Below are 26,259 nucleotides of genomic sequence, written 5' to 3' on the forward strand. Positions count from 1 at the left end.
GTAGATAACCAGCACTTAAGGGAAAGGAGGTTTAGCATTGTAAATAGTCATTGTTTAATGTTCACTTTTAGAGTTAATGAATGAATAGAGATTATTTTCTTTCAACAGTGGAATTTGGGAGTTCTCTGTCACTCATACTTTAATTGATTACAAGGCGAGGTGAGCTTTTCTGGCTGTTTGGTTTAATTAGCAGAAGGGTTCACTGCCAAGTGTAGCAGTTAAAGTATGACCACAAAGAACTCCCAATTTCTTGGGGGCTCGGGTCCGTGATTTGGGCAGGTTTAGACAGATCGAGTCTGAGATTTGGACAGATTCGGGATATGAAAGATCTCAGCAGATTTAAACACTTGTCCTAGATCTTTAAATAACATGTCGGCGAGGCAATTTGTTTAATTTCAGTTACTTGTGACTGGTTAAATTAAAAGTGAGAGAAATGGCTCTTAGGTTTGCGATAGGGGTTCTGGAGTTTGAAGATGATTCGCAAATTTGCCAAGAAAGTTTAGAAAGACAAGAAAAGCCCATACTTTTAGAATTAGCAAAGAGGTTAGAATTGGGTTTAACCAAGGACAAAAGCAAAGCTGAAATTGCAAGGGAGTCAGTTAAGCACTTAGGTGTGTCAGAGAAACAGATAAGTGCAGTAGAGTTAGAAGAACTTAGATTGCAATTGAGGAAAATGAAGTTAGAAGATAAAGAGAGTGAGAGGAAACAGAAAAGAGAGAAGCTGAGCAAAGAGAGAGAGAAGAAAGGGACAGAGAAAGAGAAAGATAAAGGGAGAGAGAATTTGAACTTCAGAAGTTGTGATTTAGTCAGGAAAGTCACGTTAACAGGATGGAGATGAAGACAGAAGGTAGTGATATATACAAATATGTTAAAACTGCCACATTTTGATGAGAAGCATGTCAAAGTCTTCTTTATTTCATTTGGAAAATTGGCTTGGCAGATGGAGTGGTCAGGGAACTTGTGGGTAATTCTAGTGCAGACTAAACTGGTAGGTAGAGCAGCGCTGTCAGATGAGGGGTCAAGAGATTATGAAGAAGGCACAGCATAGAATGAAGCAGGTGACAGATGAAAACTCTAAAATTTGGACGTTTTCCCGTGGGGATGATGTATTCGTTTTGTTACCTTTTATAGGAGATCCCTTCAAAGCCAGGTTTATTGGTCCCTATCAAATTAAGAAAAAGTTGAGTCAGGTAAATTCTCTGGTAAAGATGCCGGATAGGAAAAAAAATTGAATCCGGTATGTCATGTTAATATTTTGAAACCTTATTATCATAGACAGAAGGACCTGGAGAAACAGGTGTTAGTTACTGCCCCACAGAATGAGGTATCAAATCCAGCCGTCATGGAGTTTGATGTGCCTCAAAATATGTCAAATAATGAGGAAGTCCTTGAGGAGTGGGATAGGCTAGTGAACTATCTGTCTCAGGAGCAAAGAACGCAGTTGCAAGGTTTGTTGCAGCAACATGAGGACATATGCAGGAATAAAATGGGGAGGACTAATGCTACTGTGTATGAGGTAAAAGTAGAGAATGCTGTTCTGATAAAGCAGCACCCCTACAGGCTTAATCCTTTCAAAGCCGCACAGGTCCAGAAAGTGGAGGCAATGGGCAATGAAAATATCAGATTCTGGATTAGTGGTGCTGGAAGAGCACAGCAGTTCAGGCAGCATCCAAAGAGCTTCGAAACCGACGTTTCAGGCAAAAGCCCTTCATCATCAAACCAATTGGAGTTCGCTGATCATGTTAGTTCCCAAACCCGACAGGACTCAACAATTTTGTGTGGACTATTGGAAGGTTAACGCCTTAACAAAATTGGATTCATACCCAATACCATGATTGGAGGACTGTATAGAGAATGTTCGACATGCCATTACACCCAAAAAGTTGGACTTATTGCGTGGTTATTGGCAGGCACAGGTACACAATCCTATATCCGGAATTCCGAAATCCGAAATTTTTTTGTGGAGTGTGGAGCTTCATTTTGGTGTGCGAACAGGTGACCCAACTCCACACCCACTCGAACCACACCAGTCAGGTGTGCAGTGGCGGCATGGCCCAGCATTGACAGGTGTCAATTGTATCTCAGCACTCGTACTATTCACATGTGTGGCTGCTGTTAGGCTTTCTTTTTAGATTTCACTGTGAAAATGTCATTTATTCCAAAATCCCAAAAGTTCTGATTTCCAAAGAACTGGCCCCAAGATTTTGGATAAAGGATTGTGTACCTGTACATTTATCACAGAAAACAAAAGACGTTTCTGCGTTTGTAACCTCAATTGGACTTATCAATACCAAGTCCCTTTGGAATGAAGAACGCACCAGCCACATTCCAAAGATTCATGAACAGAGTTGTGGCTGAGTTAACAAACTGTACAGTCTATCTGAATGATCTAGTGATCTTTAGTGAGTCATGGTATAGTTGGCAGAGCTATTAGAACAATTTAAGAGAAGGAAAACTGTAAGAAAACAGAACTCACGAAGGCATCCTTGGGACATAACATTGGTTATGGAAGGTTGATCCCAAGTTACGCAATGATAAAGGCTGTCGAGGAATTTCCACGACCAACCTCAAAGAAAGAGGTACTTTGATCTTTGGGACTAAGTGGTTTCTACCAGACGTTTGTTCTAAACTTTAGCAGTGTACATAGAACATAGAACACAGAAAGGTACAGCACAGAACAGGCCTTTTGGCCCATGATGTTGTGCCAAGGGTTAATCTTAATGTAAAATATAAGAACTTAACCTACTCACCCCTCAACTCACTGCTGTCCATTTACATGTCCAGCAGTCACTTAAATGTCCCTAACGACCACAGCTGGCAACACACTCCATGTATTCACAACCCTCTGCGTAAAGAACCTACCTCTGATGTCTCCCCTATACCTTCCTCCCAAAATCTTAAAACTATGAATCCTCGTACCAGTCAATCCTGTTCTGGGGAAAAGTCTCTGGCTATTGACTCTATCCATTCATCTCATTATCTTGTATACCTTGACCAGGTTACCTCTCTTCCTCCTTCTCTCCAGAGAGAAAAGTCCGAGCTTAGTCAACCTTTCTTCATACGTCAAGCCCTCCAGTCCAGGCAGCATCCTGGTAAATCTTCGTTGCACCCTCTCCAAAGCCTCTGTATCTTTCCTATAGTAGGGAAACCAGAACTGGATATAATATCCCAAGTGTGGTCTCACCAGTGACTTGTAGAGTTGCAGCAAAACTTCGCGGCTCTTAAGCTCGATCCCCCTGTTAATGAAAGCCAGCATAGTGGCACTGCTAACATATTTTCTGTGGACAAACTTTCTGTGGACAGAACAATGCCAGGAGGCATTTGACAATGTAAAAGCAGTATTAACTACCACACTAGTTTTAGCTACACCAAAATCTTTGAAACCCTTCAAAGTTGCAAACGATGCTAGTGATATAGGAGTTGGAGCTGTACTGCTACAGGAAGATGATAATGGAACTGAACTGCCAGTTGGTTACTTTTCAAAGAAACTCAACACCCACCAGAGAAAATACCCTACCATCGAAAAGGAATTGAGTTTGGTATTGGCCCTACAACATTTTAATGTTAATGTGATGACAATGTCTTAGAGACAGTTGTGTACACGGATCACAATCCTCTTACATTCTTGGAATGATTTAAAGACAAGATTATGAGACTATTTCATTGGAGCCTTATGTTACAGACTTTTAATTTACAAATTGTACATGTTGCGGCTCGAAAGAATGTGATAGCAGATGCGTAATCATGGATTTAGTGGATTAAGTATAGATAGATTGAACATACCAATGTTTTATATGTGTGCAGAAATTAGTATGAACTTAGATTAATGCCCTGTTTTTTCATTATAATGGGGTTAATAAATAGAAAAAAGAAGCTATCTTTTCATTATGATGATTTATTTTTTTCTTAAGGTGTGAGGTGTTATGAAGTTGAAGGCATATAGTGGAAAATTGAAAATATGTAACATTTGGCTGTAAATTAGATACTTGAATTGTTTTGACTGCAATTTGAATTTAATCAATCAGTTCAAATAACACTCGGAGAAAGTGAAGACTGCAGACGCTGGAGAGCAGAGTTGAAGAGTGTGGTGTTGGAAAAGCACAGTCAGTCAGGCAGCATCCAAAGAGCAGGAGAGTCGACATTTTGAGCATATACTCTTCTTCAGGAATCAGAGCTCATGCTCGAAACATCGACTCTCCTGTTCCTCGGATGCTGCCTGACCGACTGTGCTTTTCCAGCACCACTTTTCCACTCTGATCTCCAGCATCTGCAGTCCTCACTTTCTCCTGACTACTATTTTTGTTTTGATTTTTACTGGCATTCCTGTGGTTCATCCCTAACACTGTTTCTCCCGTGGGCCCCATTATTTCTATTGCACGATTTTTGTTATAAAAGTGCAAATGCGTTCCCATTTGCACGGCTGCAAATGGGAATGCAACTATAGCATTACAGGAGAACTATCTGTATGTTTGTGTGCTTTGTGATGACAGAAGCAAAACATCAATTTAGTTTGTCAGCTGTTTCCTTTTTCCACATTATAAACTCTCCTGTTTCTGTAAGGGACCTACATTAGTTTCCATCATTCTTAATTCCCAGTATAGAATGGCCTGTTCCCTAGTTGTTTCCTTATTGTACTGGTCCAGAAAACAATCTTGTATACACTTGAGGAAGTCCTCCTCAACAGTTTTGTGGCTAATATGATTTGCCCAATTCATATTCAGATTAAAGTCACCCATAATTACAGATGTCCCTTTACTGCATCCAGCTCTGATTGCCTGTTTAACGCCATTCCTAGTATCACCACTACAGGTTAGTGGTCAACATATCGCCCCCCCCCCCCCCCCAATGGATTTTGCCCCTTGGTATTTGTCAATTCTACACACACAGATTTTGCTTTGCCTGTGCTAATACCTTTTCTCAATAATGTGTTTTTTTTAGCAAGTAATGCCACTTCACCACCTTTTCCTTTTAGTCTGTCCTTCCTAAATACTGAATCCCTGCCTGTTAAGTTCCCATCCCTGGTCACCCTTCAGCCATATCTCTGTAATCCCAACTACATCATACCTGATTACATCTATTTGCATGACTAATTCATCCACTTTATTTCAAATGCCCTAACATTCCATTACCCCATTTTGTTTTACTGTGGCCCTTGATTCCTCTGCCTATTACTTCTCTTCTCCCCTTTGTGTCTTTTGTTCTTGTCCTTGATTCCCCTTCCTCTTCTTCCTTGCATAAGTTCGGATCCCCCTGCCAATTCAGTTTAAACCATCTCCAACCACTCCAGCAAATGCCAATCCTACCTTCCCCTACCCCCACCCCAGAGCATTTGATTTGGTACTGCCCAAGGTCTGTCGAGAGAATAGGATTCCTATGACATGAGAGCAACTACACAGTGTAGAAAACACCAGCAAAACTGACCTACAAAAGATGAAATCCGATGGATCCAACACATCCAGATTCTGTGGACTACCCAAGGTTCACCACAAAGCAGGAGCACCCCTCAGTCTTGTTTTATTACTCCCAGGGACACCTACCTACAGGCTAGCCAAGGAGCTGCAAACAAGATCAAAACACCGAATAGAATACTCCACCCACTCCATTCTCTCCTCCCAAGAGTTTCCCAACGTCATCAGAAATACCACAATGAAAGAGGATGTCAGAATGATTTTAGTTGATGTGACACACTCTTCACATCTATAGACATTGACCTAGCCAAGGATACCATTGCCATGTTATTGGACAAAGGGGTTGCTAGGATAGTGTGACACCAGCAGCATCAACAAGAACAGCATATTAAAACTACTCGACCTATGCCTCACAACCCACTTTATATTTATTGGACAAATTAATGGCACACCAATGGGCTCCCCGATATCAGGGCTGTGATGTGATAATGTGATGCTGAGAACGGACTGCCCTCCCCACCATCCAACCCAAACTCTGGATCCAGTATGTAGATGTCACCTTTGTCATCATTAAAAGAAATGTCCAGATTACAGAGGAGGAAGTGCTGGATGTCTTGAAACGGCAAAAGGTGGATAAATCCCCAGGACCTGATCAGGTGTACCCGAGAACTCTGTGGGAAGCTAGAGAAGTGATTGCTGGGCCTCTTGCTGAGATATTTGTATCATTGATAGTCACAGGTGAGGTGCTGGAAGTCTGGAGGTTGGAAAACGTGGTGCCACTATTTATGAAGGGTGGTAAGGACAAGCCAGGGAACTATAGACCGGTGAGCCTGACCTCGGTGGTGGGCAAGTTGTTGAAGGGAATCCTGACGGACAGGATGTACATATATTTGGAAAGGCAAGGACTGATTAGGGATAGTCAACATGGCTTTGTGCGTGGGAAATCATATCTCACAAACTTGAGTTTTTTGAAGAAGTAACGAAGAAGATTGATGAGGGCAGAGCAGTAGATATGATCTATATGGACTTCAGTAAGGTGTTCAACAAGGTTCTCCATGGGAGACTGAATAGCAAGGTTAGATCTCGTGGAATACAGGGAGAACTAGCCATTTGGATACAGAACGGGCTCAAAGGTAGAAGACAGAGGGTGGTGGTGGAGGGTTGTTTTTTAGACTGGAGGCCTGTTACCAGTGGAATGCCACAAGGATCGGTGCTGGGTCCTCTACTTTTTGTCATTTACATAAATGATTTGGATGCCAGCATAAGATGTACAGTTAGTAAGTTTGCAGATGACACCAAAATTGGAGGTGTAGTGGACAGCGAAGAAGGTTACCTCAGATTAACAGGATCTTGACCAGATGGGCCAATGGGCTGAGAAGTAGCAGATAGAGTTTAATTCCGATAAATGCGAGGTGCTGCATTTTGGGAAAGCAAATCTTAGCAGGTCTGAAACACTTAATGGTAAGGTCCTAGGGATTGTTGCTGAAAAAAGAGACCTAGGAGTGCAGGTTCATAGCTCCTTGAAAGTGGAGTCACAGGTAGACAGGATAGTGAAGAAGACGTTTGGTATGCTTTCCTTTACTGGTCAGAGTATTGAGTACAGGAGTTGGGAGGTCATGTTGCAGCTATACAGGACATTGATTAGGCCACTGTTGGAATATTGCATGCAATTCTGGTCTCCTTCCTATCGGAAAGATGTTGTCAAACTTGAAAGGGTTCAGAAAAGATTTACAAGGATGTTGCCAGGGTTGGAGGATTTGAGCAATAGGGAGAGGCTGAACAGGCTGGGGCTGTTTTCCCTGGAGCGTTGGAGGCTGAGGGGTGACCTTATAGAGGTTTACAAAATTATGAGGGGCATGGATAGGATAAATAGACAAAGTCTTTTCCCTGGGGTCGGGGAGTCCAGACGTAGAGGGCATAGGTTTAGGGTGAGAGGGGAAAGATATAAAAGAGACCTAAGGGGCAACGTTTTCACGCAGAAGGTGGTACGTGTATGGAATGAGCTGCCAGAGGACGTGGTGGAGGCTGGTACAATTGCAACATTTAAGAGGCATTTGGATGGGTTTATGAATAGGAATGGTTTGGAGGGATATGGGCTGGGTGCTGGCAGGTGGGACTAGATTGGGTGGGGATAGCTGGTTGGCATGGATGGGTTGGACCGAAGGGTCTGTTTCTATGCTGTGCATCTCTATGACTCTACGACTGGAAGAAACCTACCACCATATCAATATCATCCTCAATAAAGTTCACTGAAGAAGAGGGAAACAACAGCAGAATCCCCTTGCTGGATATATTAGTGGAACACACATCTACCGGGGAACTCCAGACCAGTGTGTACAGGAAGAACGCCCATACTGAACAGATATTGAACTATAACAGAAAACACCCCAGCACCCACAAATGGAACTACAGAAGAATACTATTCAAATGGGCAAGGACACACTGCAACAACCCAGAACACCAGGAGGCAAAACAGGAACACCTATTCAAGGGATTTAAGTGAAACAGGTACCCCATGAGCATTATCCTACAGTACTTACAGGACAAGCCCAAAGAAGCAAACCCTACATGACCAGACCCGATAGTGACCATACCATACATCAAAGACATACCAGAGATAACCATCCAACTGCTCAGACCCCTGGGAATCTTCGTGGCCCACAGATCGGCAACACCTTACACCAGCTCCTCACAAAGGTTAAAGACCCAACACCCACATCCAACAGGACAAACGCTCTCGACAAGATACTCTGCAAGGACTGTGAAAAACACTACATAGGGCAAACTGGGAGAAAACTGACCATTCAAGAGTACGTAAATCAGCCTGTCACTGCCAGACATGACCAGCACGTTCTCATTTCCAACCACACAGGCAACAAAGGACACAAATTCAACTGGAATGATGTAACCATCCTAGCACAGGCAACACAGAGACACACCAGAGAGTTCTGTGAACCCAGCACTCCAACCAAAACTCAATCAATAAACGCATTGAACTGGACCCTGTCTACAAACCACACAGATACCCAACTAGAAGTACCAACAAACAGAGACATATAAATACCAGGTGGGACAGACCACCAACACCTTATCAAAGATGCACTGATGATGTCACCTAGCGAGCCGACAAAAGGTTTGCAGAAAAAAAACACACCGGCTCGGTGAATAAATTCATGATGTCTGTTTCGTTTGTACTGGTCCCACATCTGGCCCCAATGTCCCCAAAATCTGAACTCCATCTCCCCCCCGACACCATCTCTTTAGAGTCAACATGATACATGATACAATGAGTGTTCTAATCCGTGATTGCTGGGGCGAGGTTTGCACAGTGCCAGAGTTAGAGTGAGTGGTAGCCCACTGAGTGTGAGCTCTCAGATGGTGGCACATAATTGTGTGGAATGCAGAAGATCATTGGCCTTCTTCCTGCACTGCTGCACCTGGACACAGCACTGACCTGGAATGCAAGTCAGGTCCAGGCTGGCTGAGTCTGGCTTTTGTGGCTTCTGTGGTGTTAAGTTGCAAAGGTACAGTCCATCTCTCTACCAACACAGGGTGGCATGGTGGCTCAGTGGTTAGCACTGCTGCCTCACAACGCCAGGGACCATAGCTCGATTCCAGCCTCGGGCGACTGTCTGTGTGGAGTTTGAACATTCTGACCGTGTCTGTGTGGGTTTCCTCCGGGTGCTCCAGTTTCCTTCCACAAACCAAAGATGTGCAGGTTAAGTGAATTGGCCACGCTAAGATGCCCATAGTGTTCAGGGATGTATGGGGTAAGTGCATGAGTCAGGGGTTAAATGTATGGATGTGGGTCGGTTACCCTTTGTGGACCTGTTGGGCCAAATGGCCTGTTTCTCCAGGCCAATGTCAGGATTCTATGAACATGTCCACCAACACCTCCCAACACCTAGGGTCTCTGATGCAGGGATAAGCTGCCCTTTCCTTTGGGTCATGTCCTGAATGTAGCGGTTCGAGAACAATAGTATGAGGCGCAGATCCTGGCTTGGTGTGACTCAAGTGGGCAGCTGGACACTAAATGTACACCATTTAAATATTCTTGAGACATCCTCTCTGTTACAGCTCTCACACTGGCAGCCCGCTTTACTAAAGCTCCCACCATTAGCCTGTTGGCATTGGAAGCGCACCCACTGTCTTTAACCGGAGGGCAGGCTGGCGCTCTGAACATGAATTGGCCACCTCGCCATAAATTTTGTTGCACACTGGGTGCAGATGCAATGTGGGGGTGTGGTTGGATGCGCCCTTGGTAAGTCAGGGGCCCCAATCTCAGAACAAGGATTAAGGTGCAAGTCTTTGAAGGACACAGTAAATCCAGAGGCAAAACTACTGCCACTGCCACAAAGCTGACTCTTTTAAAAGAAGATTGAGTGACATTTTCTTTCTACTTTATTGGTTAAACTTGGTTATATGATTATGAAAGGATTAACATACTTAAAATTTCCATCATTCAAGTGAGCTGATAAAGCCTGTCCTAATGCAGAGTGTTCACAATCAGCTCCAATGTGAAATGCGACGCTGTGTGTATTGTAGATCGAATGGATCAATTGCACAAAACAGAATCCTCTCAGCTCTTGGGGGATGTACACTGTTTCTTGAAGACTCTTTTGGATTCCTGTCCAGCAATCTTAATGATCTACGTTTTAGGGGAAAGAATTTTAAAACAGCAGGGAATTAAAAGTCGGTTCTTAAAAAGCCAAATAAGTATCAGCATACCCCCGGATGGTGGGAATGAGCTCACAGGCACTCACTCTGGGTGGAAATGGGCTCAGAGACAGACACACTCTGGGTGGGAATGGGCTCAGAGACAGACTCACTCTGGGTGGGAATGGGCTCAGAGACAGACTCACTCTGGGTGGGAATGGGCTCAGAGACAGACTCACTCTGGGTGGGAATGGGCTCAGAGACAGACTCACTCTGGGTGGGAATGGGCTCAGAGACAGACTCACTCTGGGTGGGAATGGGCTCAGAGACAGACTCACTCTGGGTGGGAATGGGCTCAGAGACAGACTCACTCTGCTGGTGCGAATGCCCCAGAGACATAGACTGCATTGTTGAACTATCAACAGACTGATCCCAGAGGAAAACGTTCACGGTGGAATTCTGTCAGTATCTGGGAAAAGAGGACTGGTCGGAATTTCCATGATGGATAACAACAGGTCATTGAACAGGAACAAAGGGCCAAAACCGGAAGAAAGGTGAAGACTACCAGCATAAACTCAGGGTTTTGGGGAAAGATATTTTATGTTTACCAGGCTAGAGAACTGGATGGGGTATAGCATGCATGAGGAGAGAGGGTACAGGTTTAATGGGGAACAAATTGTAAGAGAGGGTGGGGAGTTGGATGGGGTACAGATTGTGAGAGACCGTGGGGAGTTGGATGGGTATAGTGTGTTAAAAAGGGTAGGAAGTTTAATGGGCTACAGATCCTGAAGGAGGGCAAGGCGTTATATGAGTAGAGTGTGTGAGAAAGGGTGGGGAGTTTAATGGGGTACAATGTGTGAGAAGATGGGGAGTTGAATGGGGACAGTGTGTGTGAGAGTGTGGGAGTTACGAATATTGCGTGTGAGAGAGGGTGGGGAGTTTAATGTGGGACAGTGTGTGTGAGAGGGTGGGGAGTTTAATGTGGGACAGTGTGTGTGAGAGGGTGGGGAGTTTAATGTGGGACAGTGTGTGTGAGAGGGTGGGGAGTATAATGGGGTACAGTTTGTGTGAGAATGTGGGGAGTTGAATGGGGACAGTGTGTGTGAGAGGGTGGGGAGTTGAATGGGGACAGTGTGTGTGAGAGGGTGGGGAGTTTAATAGGGGACAGTGTGTGTGAGAGGGTGGGGAGTTGAATGGGGACAGTGTGTGTGAGAGGGTGGGGAGTTGAATGGGGACAGTGTGTGTGAGAGGGTGGGGAGTTTAATAGGGGACAGTGTGTGTGAGAGGGTGGGGAGTTGAATGGGGACAGTGTGTGTGAGAGGGTGGGGAGTTGAATGGGGACAGTGTGTGTGAGAGGGTGGGGAGTTGAATGGGGACAGTGTGTGTGAGAGGGTGGGGAGTTTAATGGGGTACAGTTTGTGTGAGAATGTGGGGAGTTGAATGGGGACAGTGTGTGTGAGAGGGTGGGGAGTTTAATGTGGGACAATGTGTGTGAGAGGGTGGGGAGTTGAATGGGGGACAGTGTGTGTGAGAGGGTGGGGAGTTGAATGGGGGACAGTGTGTGTGAGAGGGTGGGGAGTTTAATGGGGTACAGTTTGTGTGAGAATGTGGGGAGTTGAATGGGGACAGTGTGTGTGAGAGGGTGGGGAGTTTAATGGGGACAGTGTGTGTGAGAGGGTGGGGAGTTTAATGGGGTACAGTTTGTGTGAGAATGTGGGGAGTTGAATGGGGACAGTGTGTGTGAGAGGGTGGGGAGTTGAATGGGGACAGTGTGTGTGAGAATGTGGGGAGTTTAATGGGGTACAGTTTGTGTGAGAATGTGGGGAGTTGAATGGGGACAGTGTGTGTGAGAATGTGGGGAGTTTAATGGGGTACAGTTTGTGTGAGAATGTGGGGAGTTGAATGGGGACAGTGTGTGTGAGAATGTGGGGAGTTTAATGGGGTACAGTTTGTGTGAGAATGTGGGGAGTTGAATGGGGACAGTGTGTGTGAGAATGTGGGGAGTTTAATGGGGTACAGTTTGTGTGAGAGGGTGGGGAGTTTAATGGGGACAGTGTGTGTGAGAGGGTGGGGAGTTTAATAGGGGACAGTGTGTGTGAGAGGGTGGGGAGTTTAATGGGGACAGTGTGTGTGAGAGGGTGGGGAGTTTAATGGGGACAGTGTGTGTGAGAGGGTGGGGAGTTTAATGGGGACAGTGTGTGTGAGAGGGTGGGGAGTTTAATGGGGACAGTGTGTGTGAGAGGGTGGGGAGTTTAATAGGGGACAGTGTGTGTGAGAGGGTGGGGAGTTTAATGGGGACAGTGTGTGTGAGAGGGTGGGGAGTTTAATGGGGACAGTGTGTGTGAGAGGGTGGGGAATTTAATAGGGGACAGTGTGTGTGAGAGGGTGGGGAGTTTAATAGGGGACAGTGTGTGTGAGAGGGTGGGGAGTTTAATAGGGGACAGTGTGTGTGAGAGGGTGGGGAGTTGAATGGGGACAGTGTGTGTGAGAGGGTGGGGAGTTTAATGGGGACAGTGTGTGTGAGAGGGTGGGGAATTTAATAGGGGACAGTGTGTGTGAGAGGGTGGGGAGTTTAATAGGGGACAGTGTGTGTGAGAGGGTGGGGAGTTTAATAGGGGACAGTGTGTGTGAGAGGGTGGGGAGTTTAATGGGGACAGTGTGTGTGAGAGGGTGGGGAGTTTAATAGGGGACAGTGTGTGTGAGAGGGTGGGGAGTTTAATAGGGGACAGTGTGTGTGAGAGGGTGGGGAGTTGAATGGGGACAGTGTGTGTGAGAGGGTGGGGAGTTTAATAGGGGACAGTGTGTGTGAGAGGGTGGGGAGTTGAATGGGGACAGTGTGTGTGAGAGGGTGGGGAGTTGAATGGGGACAGTGTGTGTGAGAGGGTGGGGAGTTGAATGGGGACAGTGTGTGTGAGAGGGTGGGGAGTTTAATAGGGGACAGTTTGCGTGAGAGGGTGGGGAGTTTAATGTGGGATAGTGTGTGTGAGAGGGTGGGGAGTTTAATGGGGGGCAGTGTGTGTGAGAGGGTGGGGAGTTTAATGGGGGACAATGTGTGTGAGAGGGTGGGGAGTTTAATGGGGGACAGTGTGTGTGAGAGGGTGGGCAGTTTAATGGGGGACAGTGTGTGTGAGAGGGTGGGGAGTTTAATGGGGGGCAGTGTGTGTGAGAGGGTGGGGAGTTTAATGGGGGACAATGTGTGTGAGAGGGTGGGGAGTTTAATGGGGGGCAGTGTGTGTGAGAGGGTGGGGAGTTTAATGGGGGACAATGTGTGTGAGAGGGTGGGGAGTTTAATGGGGGACAGTGTGTGTGAGAGGGTGGGGAGTTTAATGGGGACAGTGTGTGTGAGAGGGTGGGGAGTTTAATAGGGGACAGTGTGTGTGAGAGGGTGGGGAGTTTAATAGGGGACAGTTTGTGTGAGAGGGTGGGGAGTTTAATAGGGGACAGTGTGTGTGAGAGGGTGGGGAGTTTAATAGGGGACAGTGTGTGTGAGAGGGTGGGGAGTTTAATAGGGGACAGTGTGTGTGAGAGGGTGGGGAGTTTAATAGGGGACAGTGTGTGTGAGAGGGTGGGGAGTTTAATAGGGGACAGTGTGTGTGAGAGGGTGGGGAGTTTAATAGGGGACAGTGTGTGTGAGAGGGTGGGGAGTTGAATGGGGACAGTGTGTGTGAGAGGGTGGGGAGTTGAATGGGGACAGTGTGTGTGAGAGGGTGGGGAGTTGAATGGGGACAGTGTGTGTGAGAGGGTGGGGAGTTTAATAGGGGACAGTTTGCGTGAGAGGGTGGGGAGTTTAATGTGGGATAGTGTGTGTGAGAGGGTGGGGAGTTTAATGGGGGGCAGTGTGTGTGAGAGGGTGGGGAGTTTAATGGGGGACAATGTGTGTGAGAGGGTGGGGAGTTGAATGGGGACAGTGTGTGTGAGAGGGTGGGGAGTTTTATAGGGGACAGTTTGCGTGAGAGGGTGGGGAGTTTAATGTGGGATAGTGTGTGTGAGAGGGTGGGGAGTTTAATGGGGGGCAGTGTGTGTGAGAGGGTGGGGAGTTTAATGGGGGACAGTGTGTGTGAGAGGGTGGGGAGTTGAATGGGGACAGTGTGTGTGAGAGGGTGGGGAGTTTTATAGGGGACAGTGTGTGTGAGAGGGTGGGGAGTTTTATAGGGGACAGTGTGTGTGAGAGGGTGGGGATTTTAATAGGGGACAGTGTGTGTGAGAGGGTGGGGAGTTGAATTGGGACAGTGTGTGTGAAAGGGTGGGGAGTTGAATGGGGACAGTGTGTGTGAGAGGGTGGGGAGTTGAATGGGGACAGTGTGTGTGAGAGGGTGGGGAGTTTAATAGGGGACAGTGTGTGAGAGAGGGTGGGGAGTTTAATGGGGTACAGTTTGTGTGAGAATGTGGGGAGTTGAATGGGGACAGTGTGTGTGAGAGGGTGGGGAGTTTAATAGGGGACAGTGTGTGAGAGAGGGTGGGGAGTTTAATGGGGTACAGTTTGTGTGAGAATGTGGGGAGTTGAATGGGGACAGTGTGTGTGAGAGGGTGGGGAGTTTATTGGGGACAGTGTGTGTGAGAGGGTGGGGAGTTTAATAGGGGACAGTGTGTGTGAGAGGGTGGGGAGTTTAATGGGGACAGTGTGTGTGAGAGGGTGGGGAGTTTAATAGGGGACAGTGTGTGTGAGAGCGTGGGGAGTTTAATGGGGACAGTGTGTGTGAGAGGGTGGGGAGTTTAATAGGGGACAGTGTGTGTGAGAGGGTGGGGAGTTGAATGGGGACAGTGTGTGTGAGAGGGTGGGGAGTTGAATGGGGACAGTGTGTGTGAGAGGGTGGGGAGTTGAATGGGGACAGTGTGTGTGAGAGGGTGGGGAGTTTAATAGGGGACAGTGTGTGTGAGAGGGTGGGGAGTGGATGGTTACAGTGTATGAGAGAGGGTGGGGAGTTTAATGGGGTACAGTTTGTGAGAGGGTGTGGAGTTGAATGGTTAGTGTGTGAGAGTGTGGGGAGTTATGAATATTTTGTATGAGAGAGGATGGGGAATTTAAAGGGGTACAATGTGTGAGAGAGGATGGGGTTTCAATGGTTACAGTGCATGAGACAGGGTGGGGAGATTAATAGGGTACAGTTTGTAAGAGGGTGTGGAGTTGGATACAGATTGTGAGAGGGTTGGAGTTGGACGAGTATCGTGTGTGTGAGAGAGTATTGGTAGTTGGATGGGTATAGTGTGTGAGAGAGTGGGGAGTTGGATGGGTGTAGTGTGAGAGAGTGGGGTGTTGGATGGGTGAGGTGTGTGAGAGAGTGGGGAGTTGGATGGGTGTAGTGTGAGAGAGTGGGGTGTTGGATGGGTGAGGTGTGTGAGAGAGTGGGGAGTTGGATGGGTATAGTGTGAGAGAGTGGGGAGTTGGATGGGTGTAGTGTGAGAGAGTGGGGAGTTGGATGGGTGTAGTGTGTGAGAGTGGGGAGTTGGATGGGTGTAGTGTGAGAGAGTGGGGAGTTGGATGGGTGTAGTGTGAGAGAGTGGGGAGTTGGATGGGTGTAGTGTGAGAGAGTGGGGAGTTGGATGGGTGTAGTGTGAGAGAGAGTGGGGAGTTGGATGGGTGTAGTGTGAGAGAGTGGGGAGTTGGATGGGTGTAGTGTGAGAGAGTGGGGAGTTGGATGGGTATAGTGTGAGAGAGTGGGGAGTTGGATGGGTGTAGTGTGAGAGAGTGGGGAGTTGGATGGGTGTAGTGTGTGAGAGAGTGGGGAGTTGGATGGGTGTAGTGTGAGAGAGTGGGGAGTTGGATGGGTGTAGTGTGTGAGAGTGGGGAGTTGGATGGGTACAGTGTGAGAGAGTGGGGAGTTGGATGGGTGTAGTGTGAGAGAGTGGGGAGTTGGATGGGTGTAGTGTGAGAGAGTGGGGAGTTGGATGGGTGTAGTGTGAGAGAGTGGGGAGTTGGATGGGTGTAGTGTGAGAGAGTGGGGAGTTGGATGGGTGTAGTGTGAGAGAGTGGGGAGTTGGATGGGTATAGTATGTGAGAGTGGGGAGTTGGATGGGTGTAGTGTGAGAGAGTGGGGAGTTGGATGGGTGTAGTGTGAGAGAGTGGGGAGTTGGATGGGTGTAGTGTGAGAGAGTGGGGAGATGGATGGGTGAGGTGTGTGAGAGAGTGGGGAGTTGGATGGGTATAGTGTGTGAGAGTGGGGAGTTGGATGGGTGTAGTGTGAGAGAGTGGGGAGATGGATGGGTGAGGTGTGTGAGAGAGTGGGGAGTTGGATGGGTATAGTGTGAGAGAGAGTGGGGTGTTGGATGGGTATAGTGGGTGAGAGAGTGGGGAGCTGGATGGGTATAGTGTGTGAGAGTGGGGAGTTGGATGGGTGTAGTGTGAGAGAGTGGGGAGTTGGATGGGTGTAGTGTGAGAGAGTGGGGAGATGGATGGGTGAGGTGTGTGAGAGAGTGGGGAGTTGGATGGGTATAGTGTGAGAGAGAGTGGGGTGTTGGATGGGTATAGTGGGTGAGAGAGTGGGGAGCTGGATCGGGTACAGTGAATGTACAGTATACCACTGTACTAACACCAATGCTGGGTCTATGTTACTTTGGGACAAATCATACCCAGGGTTGGTCATGGCAGTGTGTGGGTTTTGTCAGGTATAATTCTATGCCTATGACTATGTGGCTGACAGCTCTGTGAGGCTGCTCTCTCAATTTTGGCATAAGCTTCCAGATGTTAATAAGAGGGACAGGTGACAGGGGCTGTTTTCGCCATTGTTTTCACACACACTCTTCCCATTCGACTCCCTACCTTCTCACACAGTGTACTCCATTAAACTCCCCAATATCACTCACAATCTGTAACCCCATTAAACTAATTAAACCTAGGTGGTTCATCTGGTTTCATTCTTTGAGATTTTCCGGAAATTGGTATGTCTGCTGGGCCATTTCAGAGGGCAGTTGAAAGGCTGGAGTCACATACATGCGAAATCAGGTAAGGAGGCAGATTTTCTTCCCTAAACAGCTTCAGGAAACCAGATGAGTTTTTATGACAATCACCAGGGATTGCATGGTCATCATCAAACATGTTTAATTCTAGATTTTTAAGAAGAGCTCAAATTTTGCCATCCACTATAGTGGAATACGAACATGGGTCCCACTTAATTACCTAGGTGTCTGGATTATTGTTCCAATGAAATTACCACTAGCCATCACCTCCACCATCATCTACCCCTTTTTACACCCAATACCCACCTTAAATCTATCCTGTTATGTCCCAAACAGGTTCACTCTGTGATTCTTTCATTCTCCCTTACCCACCTGCTCCAATTTATCTCCCTCAGCTTCTCTGATTATGATGAAGTCCTTTCCATCAGGAAGTATTTTAAAATGTCCCTCTAGACGGTTTGACTTGATGAGACTAAACGTTCCCTGAAAAGGTAAAAGAAGGAATTTTTTCAGAGTGACCTGGGGTCTCGGATTACTGCCAGTCAATTACAGACCAGTAATTTTAATTTTGGTGGTGGGGAAATGTCTGGAAACAATTATTCTGGATACAGTTAACACTGATATGGAAAAATGTGGATTGATTCGGAAGATTCAGCGCGGATTTGTTAAGGAAAGGTGTGTCATGAATTTGCTGCAGTGTTTTGAAGGGCTAACAGAAGTAGCCAGAGGGGAGTGATGAGGGCAAAGGTGTTAATGTGGCGTATATGGACTTTCTAAAGACATTCAAAACAGTGCCTCACATCAGATTTATGATAAAATTTATGGGTCATGAAATAAAAGGATCTTAGCAACATCAATACAAAACTGGCTGAGCATCAGGAACAGAGAATAATGGCCAATGGGCATTCTTCAGGCTGGGGGGAGGCTTGTAGTGCAGTTCCCCAGGCATCAGTATTGAGCCCTTTGCTGATGTATCTAAATGATGTAGAACTTGGTGTACATGGACAATCTCAAAATTTGCAAATATAGATGGGGGAGGGATGAAAGTAAATTTATGGATGACATGAAGGTTGGCCAGGTGGTTGATGGTGTTCAAGAAGGTTACAAGGTGGCGTGAATGGATTGGTCAGGTGGGCAGATCAGTGGCCAGATGGAATTTAACCCTGATTAATGTGAGGTGGTGTACTTTGAAAGAAGGAACAAAACAAATCTACCAAATAAGGAAAAAAATCTAAGGGTGGCTCAGTGGTTAGCACTGCTGCCTCACAGCGCCAGGGACCTGGGTTCAATTCCAGCCTTGGGCGACTGTCTGTGTGGAGTTTGTACATTCTCCCTGTGTCTGTGTGGGTTTCCTCCGGGTGCTCTGGTTTCCTCCTACAATCCAAAGATGTGCAGGTTAGGTGGATTGGCCATGTAAAATTGCTTGTAGTGTTCAGGGATGTGTAGCTTAGGTGCATTAGTCAGGGGCAATGTAGAGTAACAGGGTAGGGAAATGGGACTGGGTGGGTTACTCTTCAGAGGGTTGGTGTGGACCTGTTGGGCTGAATGGCCTGTTCCCACACCGTAGGGATCCTATTAGAAAGAAGAGTGCTCAGTGAATGGCAGGAAATTAGAAAGCTCAGAGAAACAGTGGGCTCTTGGGGTGCTTGTCCACAGATCCCTGAAGGCACCAGACCAAGTTAATAGGGTAGTTAAGGAGGCACGTGGGACACATGGCTTTATCAGTTGAGGTAGAGATTATAAGACCAAGGGTAAATTTGTAGGTGTACAGAACTTTGGTAAGGCTACAACTGTGTGCAGTTCTGGTCTCTGTGATTCCACTGAAGGGGATGCAGAGGAGATTCACAGAGTGTGGCCTGGGATGGAGCATGTTAACTATGAAGAGAGGCTGAATAAGCTCAGATCGTTTTCTTTGGAACATACAAAGTTGAGAGGGAAACTGATTGATGTGTATATGATTTATCAAGGGTCTGGACAGGATGACTAGAAAGCAGCAGAAGGGTCAATACAAGGAATCATAACTTAAGAAGAAAGGCAGCAAGTTTAGAGGAGATTTGAGGAAAATCATTTTCACCCAGAGGATCGTGAGGGTATGGAATGCACTGCCTGGGTGGGTAGTTAAGGAGGATGCTCTCACAACCTTTAAAAGTACTTGGATGAGCACTGGAAATGTCAGAACATTCAAGTCTGTGGGCCCTGCCCTGATAACTTAGACTTGCACAGCTTTAACAGTACAGTCTCAAAGGCTCTGTTCTGTACTGTATGATTCAATGAACTTGGGGAGAATTGTAAGCTGTGATGAGGTCAGTGTAGAACTTGAAAAGGACATTGACTTGTGGGTGAAATGGGTGGCTAGGTGACAGATAAGGTTCAATGTGGGGGACTGTGAGGCGATGCATATTGGTATATAGAACATGGAGAGATAGTATAAAATAAAGTGTGTTATTATTAAGGGTGTGGAGAAGCAGAGAGACCTGGCTCAATATCACATTAGTGATTAAAGTTGGTAGAACAGATAGAGAGCAGTTAATAGAGCGTAGAGTGTTCTAAGCTTCATGATGAGAAGTATAGAACAAGGAGGTGATGTTGAATTTATATAAGACACTTCAGCTGGAGTATTGTGACCACTTCTGGGTACCACAGGAAAGGTGTGATTGGTCAGAAAGAGAGCTGATGAGGTTTACAAGGATAGTTCCATCGATGAAACGCTTCAATTAGACAGAACATTGAGGCTGTTTTCCTAGGAGAGAAGGCTAAGAGGAAATTGGACAGAAATTTTAAAGTTCACGAGGAGTGTGGACAGAGTGGATAGAGAGGGCACAGTTTTAAAGTGTTTTGCAAAAGAAGCAAATGAGAAAATAGTTTTCACACACAGTCAGTAATTAGGGTTGAGAATGCACAGCCTGTAAGTGTGATGGTTCAATTTTAGCCTTCAAGAAGGCTTTATGTAACTGATGGTTATGGGAAAAACACATCAGATTGGTACTAAGTTAAAATGCTCAGACAGCCATTGCAGATACAAATAGCCATCTGTTGCCTGTAGATTAAACTACATTGAGTCATAGAGATGTACAGCATGGAAACAGACCTTTCAATCCAACTCATACACACCAACTAGATATCCTCACCTAATCTGCCAGCACCCGGCCCATTTCCCTACAAACCTTTCCTATTCACATACCCATCCGGATGCCTTTTAAATGTTGCAATTGTACCAGCCTCCACCACATCCTCTGGCAGCGCATTCCATACACATACCACCCTCTGCGTGAAAACGTTGCCCCGTAGGTCTCTTTTAAATCTTTCCCCTCTCACCTGAAACCTATGCCCTCTAGTTCTGGACTCCCTGACCCCAGGGAAAAGACTTTGTCTATTTATTCTATCCATGTCCCTCATGATTTTATAAAACTCTATACGGTCACCCCTCAGCCTCTGACGCTCCAGGGAAAACAGCCCCAGCCTGTTCAGCCTCTCCCTATAGCTCAGATCCTCCAACCCTGGCAACATCCTTGTAAATCTTTTCTGAACCCTTTCAAGTTTCACAACATCTTTCCGATAGGAAGGAGACCCGAACTGCACACAATATTCCAACAGTGGCCTAACCAATGTCCTGGACAGCTGCAACATGACCTCCCAACTCCTGTACTCAATACTCTGACCAATAAAGGAAAGCATACCAAACACCTTCTTCACTATCCTATCTACCTGCGACTCCACTTTCAAGGAGTCATGAACCTGCACTCCAAGGTCTCTTTGTTCAGCAACACTCCCTAGGACCTTACCATTAAGTGTATAAGTCCTGCTAAGATTTGCTTTCCCAAAAATGCACCATTTCACATCTAACTAAACTCCATCTGTCACTCCTCAGCCAATTGGCCCATCTGATCAAGATCCCATTGTAATCTGACGTAACCTTCTTCTCTGTCCACTCCACCTCTAACTTTGGTGTTATCTGCAAACTTACTATCTATACTTCTTATGCTCACATCCAATTTATTTATGTAAATGAAAAAAAAACCTGTACAATTGTTGCAGTACTTATTTATATCTCTACTCCATCCAATATATGCAATAAATATTATTTGCTTTCCTCACTGCTTTCTGTACTTAAATATAACTTTCTGTATTCCTTTTATGAGCAAAACCAAGAACATCTGATCAGTCACATCTGTAAGTTTCACACCTTTTAAAAATAAATCTGCTCCTTTATTCTTAGAACCGAACTGAATAACCTCAAACTCCTACACTTCTGCCATCTTGTGGTCATTCTCTTAACCTGTCTATATCTCTTTATATACTGTCTCCTTGTAGTTTACATCCCCACTTTGCCTTATACTGTCTGCACAGTTAGCTGGCTGACTTTCTGCCTCATCTCTACATCATTCATATGATGATTTTGTCAGCAATAATCCTTGTTTCATTCCATTTGTTACAATGGCCAACTTAAGAAGGAGGAGGTTGAACAGTTCATCCACTTTACCAACACCTTCCACCCTGACCTCAAATTTACCTGGACCGTCTCAGACTTTTCCCTCCCCTTCCTAGACCTCTCCATTTCTATCTCGGGCAACCGAATCAACACGGACATTTACTATAAACCGACCGACTCCCACAGCTACCTAGACTACACCTCCTCCCACCCTGCCCCCTGTAAAAACGCCATCCCATATTCCCAGTTCCTTTGTCTCCGCCGCATCTGCTCCCAGGAGAACCAGTTCCAATACCGTACAACCCAGATGGCCTCCTTCTTCAAAGACCGCAACTTCCCCCCAAATGTGATCGACGATTCCCTCCACCACATCTCCTCCACTTCCCGCTCCTCCGCCATTGAGCCCCACCCCTCCAATCGCCACCAGGAGAGAACCCCACTGGTCGTCACCGACCCTCCCACCAACCTCCATATACAGCGTATCATCCGTTGTCATTTCTGCCACCTCCAAACGGACTCCACCACCAGAGATATATTTCCCTCCCCTCCCCAATCAGCGTTCTGAAAAGATCACTCCCTCAGTGACTCCCTTGTCAGGTCCACACTCCCCACCAACCCAACCTCCACTCCTGGCACCTTCCCCTGCAACCGCAAGAAATGCAAAACTTGTGCCCACACCTTCCCCCTTACTTCCCTCCAAGGCCCCAAGAGATCCTTCCATATCCGCCACAAATTCACCTGCACCTCCACACACATCATTTACTGCATCCGCTGCACCCGATGTGGCCTCCTCTATATTGGGGAGACAGGCCGCCTACTTGCGGAACGTTTCAGAGAACACCTCTGGGACACCCGGACCAACCAACCCAACCACTCCGTGGCTCAACACTTCAACTCTCCCTCCCACTCCACCAAGGATATGCAGGTCCTTGGACTCCTCCATCTCCAGACTATATCAACACGACGGCTGGAGGAAGAGCACCTCATCTTCCGCCTAGGAACCCTCCAACCACAAGGGATGAACTAGATTTCTCCAGTTTCCTCATTTTCCCTCCCCCCACCTTGTCTCAGTCCCAACCCTTGAACTCAGCATGGCCTTCCTAACCTGCAATCTTCTTCCCGACCTCTCCGTCCCCACCCCACTCCGGCCTATTACCCTCACCTTGACCTCCTTCCACCTATCGCATTTCCAACGCCCCTCCCCCAAGTCTCTCCTCCCTACCTTTTATCTTAGCCTGCTGGACACACTTTCCTCATTCCTGAAGAAGGGCTTATGCCCGAAACGTCGATTCTCCTGCTCCTTGGATGCTGCCTGACCTGCTGCGCTTTTCCAGCAACACATTTTCAGCTCTGATCTCCAGCATCTGCAGTCCTCACTTTCTCCCCCAACTTAAGAATGGCCCGTTTATGTCATCCTCTGCTTCCTGATAATCAATCCTCTATCCATGCTCATATACCACCCTCAACGTCATTGGCCCTTACCTTATGTATTAAACATTTGTGTGGCACCTTATTGAATGCTTCTTAGAAATATAAGCGTATTGCATCTTCTAGCTCTCATTTATGTACTGTCCGAGTGACATTGTCAAAAAATTCTAATAATTTGTCAAACAGGATGTTCCTTTTCTAAAGCATTGTTGACTTGTTCCAATCTTGCTTTCTAAGTGTGTTAACTGAAATCTGTTTTCGTTGAACATTTTGAGTTGCTAAGTCCGTTGGAGGTCTATTCCAGTTAGACAGGGCTACACAAAATGATAGAAAGTATGTGAAGATAAGGCCTTGTCTTCACAAGGGCTATGCCATGGTCACTTCTACCTTTTTGATCATGGACAGAAGCATATGTTACAGGCAGATTGGAGAGTCTAGTACGTATTTCTTTCTTCTTGGTTTCTTCACTACCTGGCCACAAACCCAGTCTAGCAGCTGCATCCTTTACAACTTGACCAACGCAATTTCTAGTGGTGCTGTCAAGCCACTCTTGGCGATGGACATTCTGCACCCTGGCACCCTCAGTCCTTCCTCATGTGATATTCAACATGGAGGTGTACTGATACATCAGCTGAAGGAGGGGGGTATTGTTACAGTTTGTGGTAATCAGTAAGTGTCCATGCCCATGTTTGAACTGACATCGTGAGCCCTCATGGGGTATGGATTCAATGTTGAGGGTTCCCAGGGTAGCTCCCACAAGATTGTATCCCACTGAACCGATCTGTGAGGCAGGATTCTGTGAGTATGACAATGTCAGGCTGTTACTTGCTGAGTCTGTGAGACAGCACTTCCAGTTTGACACTGTTCCCCAGATGTTAGCAGAACTCTGTACTGTCAACAGGGCTGAATACTTTCCTATCACCTCAAATTTTATCATAGAAGCTTTGAAGTTTTAAATCTTCACACAAATTTCCACACAAACCCTCTTTCTCCATTTTTCCTTAATGTTATTTTTCTACAACAATCATACTTAGTGGTGCATTCTTACTCAGAGTCATAGAGATGTACAGCATGGAAACAGACCCTTCGGTCCAATTTGACTATCCCAACCAGATATCCAAACCTAACCTAGTCCCATTTGCCAGCACTTAGCCCATATCCCTCTAAACCCTTCCTATTCATATACCTGTCCAGATGCCTTTTAAATGCTGCAATTGTACCAGACTCCACTACCTCCTTTGGCACCTACTATCCTCATACTACATGCACATACACAATACACATACTGCCCTCTGCATGAAAAAGCTGCCCCTTAGGTCCCTTTTTAAGTCTTTCCCCTCTCAGCTTAAACCTACACCCTCTCATTCTGGACTCCCCCACCCCAGGGTAAAGATTTTGCCTATTTACCCTATACTTGCCCCTCATGATTTTATAAAACTCTATACGGTTACCCCTCAGCCTCCGATGCTCCAGGGAAAACAGCTCCCACCTATTCAGCCTCTCCCTATAGCTCAAATACTCCAATCCTGGCAACGTCCTTGTAAATCTTTTCTGAACCCTTTCAAGTTTCACAACATCCTTCTGTACATCCTGTCCTTTCCTGTTATACTCAGTTGCTGTAAGCTGTACTGCTGCCCTACAATATTGCTCTGCTCTTTATCATCAACTTTCTAAACGTTCTGTCACAGGAAATCCTCTCCCTCCCTATTTAGTCAAAGCCCACTCTATTGTATTAGTGAAATAACTGCACTGAGGCTGGTATCTCATTACCAAGTCACCCTTTATTAACTTGTGTACTGTACACTTACAGTGGCCAGCCAGCTCAGAGTCAGTCCCCTGGACTGAGGAGATTCTAAGTCCCCTGTTAATACTGGTGAGCCAATGTTTCCTGATAGTCCCAGGTTAACAACCCCAGTCTATGACCTCTTTGACCATGAGGTCAACTTAGTTCCAATCATTACAAATATGTACACAATTCAGCGGGATGCTGGTCTCAGTGTGCTTCAAGTGTTGAGCATCCCAATGGTCAACATGACTTAAAGTCTTCCATGAGTTAAAGCCCATTTCTCACATACCAGTGTTTGAACTGTGCAAACCACTCTCTGATCTTATTGACCTCTGCCAATTTAACTCGTGGGCCAAGATAGAAACCCAGAGATCATTAACTTTGAGCTTTTGCTTTTCCATATAGCTCCAAGGTGTCCACACTCCCTTGACAGGCCTTTCCTGGGCCTACCTATGTCATTGGTAGCTTCAAGCACATTGACAATTGAATCTGTCTCCTCCCATTCTCAGTGTCTGTCCAGCCCACAGGACTTAAAAATGTGTTGCTGGAAAAGCGCAGCAGGTCAGGCAGCATCAAAGGAGCAGGAAAATCGACGTTTCGGGCATGAGCCCTTCTTCAGGAATCCCACAGGACATCTCCTTACACCTTACACTGGCCAGTTGACACAGCCTTCTGGATTTTAGTAGATCCAAAAAAAACCTGTTCCCCTACTGATATTATCTCTCAGTACGATGATATTCCTTTCAACCCTTCACCTGAAGGGCTCCTACGCCGTAATGCTTTGGTCAGTTTGCTCATTCTCCCTGTAGTTCTTGCTTGCATCCACAAAAACCGATGCTCCTCTGTTGCAGTCATAGTCAATTGTTGTAAAAACCCATCTGTTTCACCATTTAGGAAAGGGAATCTGCCATCCTTACCTGGCCTGACCTACATGTTACTCTAAACCCAATGAATGCGCTATTGGGCGGCACGGTGGCACAGTGGTTAGCACTGCTGCCTCACAGCACCAGAGACCCGGGTTCAATTCCCACCTCAGGTGACTGACTGTGTGGAGTTTGCACGTTCTCCCTGTGTCTGTGTGGGTGTGCTCCGGTTTCCTCCCACAGTCCAAAGATGTGCAGGTCAGGTGAATTGGCCATGCTAAATTGCCCGTAATGTTAAGTAAGGGGTAGATGTAGGGGTATGGGTCGGTTGCGCTTCGGCGGGGCGGTGTGGACTTGTTGAGCCGAAGGGCCTGTTTCCACACTGTAATGTAATCTAATCTAATCTAAACTCTTAACTGGAAGAGCAGAGCAATAGAAGCTGGGCCAGGTAGTGATGCCTGCATCCCAGCTACAAATATGAATGGAAGTTTCTAGGTGAAAGCAGCTTGCAACATGGCGGGAAAGAGCCAAGTTGGGGAGTGGGCTACCCAAGATTCAGAATCTTACCCTACATGGAGGGGAACCTGACCCTGAATACGGTGTGTCTGATTGACAGCGCCAAACCCCTGAACTGACATTGGAGGCTGCCCTTGACTAACTGTACCAGCAGCCTGTTACTGAATAGTGTCTCCCTTGACTTGACTGAGGACTACTCTCCTTATACTTTGAGATATGGCTATTTGCATGTAGCACATGTAGCAGGTTTGCTGTACGGGCTGCTGTCACATGCTGCAG

At 46.4% G+C, this 26,259-nt stretch overlaps 1 protein-coding gene across 1 annotated transcript in view; it reads right to left on the minus strand.

Annotated features, from left to right (window-relative positions):
• Nucleotides 1-9,791: 9,791 nt before the first annotated feature.
• The window catches only part of LOC140484565 (fatty acid-binding protein, intestinal-like), a 36,806-nt gene continuing 20,338 nt past the window's right edge, over nt 9,792-26,259 (minus strand). Inside the window, exons 4-5 of the mRNA XM_072582944.1 lie at nt 17,331-17,441; nt 9,792-10,056 (exon numbers count right to left, since the gene is read on the minus strand). Coding sequence (XP_072439045.1) covers nt 9,988-10,056; nt 17,331-17,441 — 180 coding nt within the window. The 3' untranslated portion in view covers nt 9,792-9,987. The remainder of the gene's footprint in view (nt 10,057-17,330; nt 17,442-26,259) is intronic.

Source organism: Chiloscyllium punctatum, chromosome 13 (assembly GCF_047496795.1).
Source record: "Chiloscyllium punctatum isolate Juve2018m chromosome 13, sChiPun1.3, whole genome shotgun sequence".
NCBI lineage: Eukaryota > Metazoa > Chordata > Chondrichthyes > Orectolobiformes > Hemiscylliidae > Chiloscyllium > Chiloscyllium punctatum.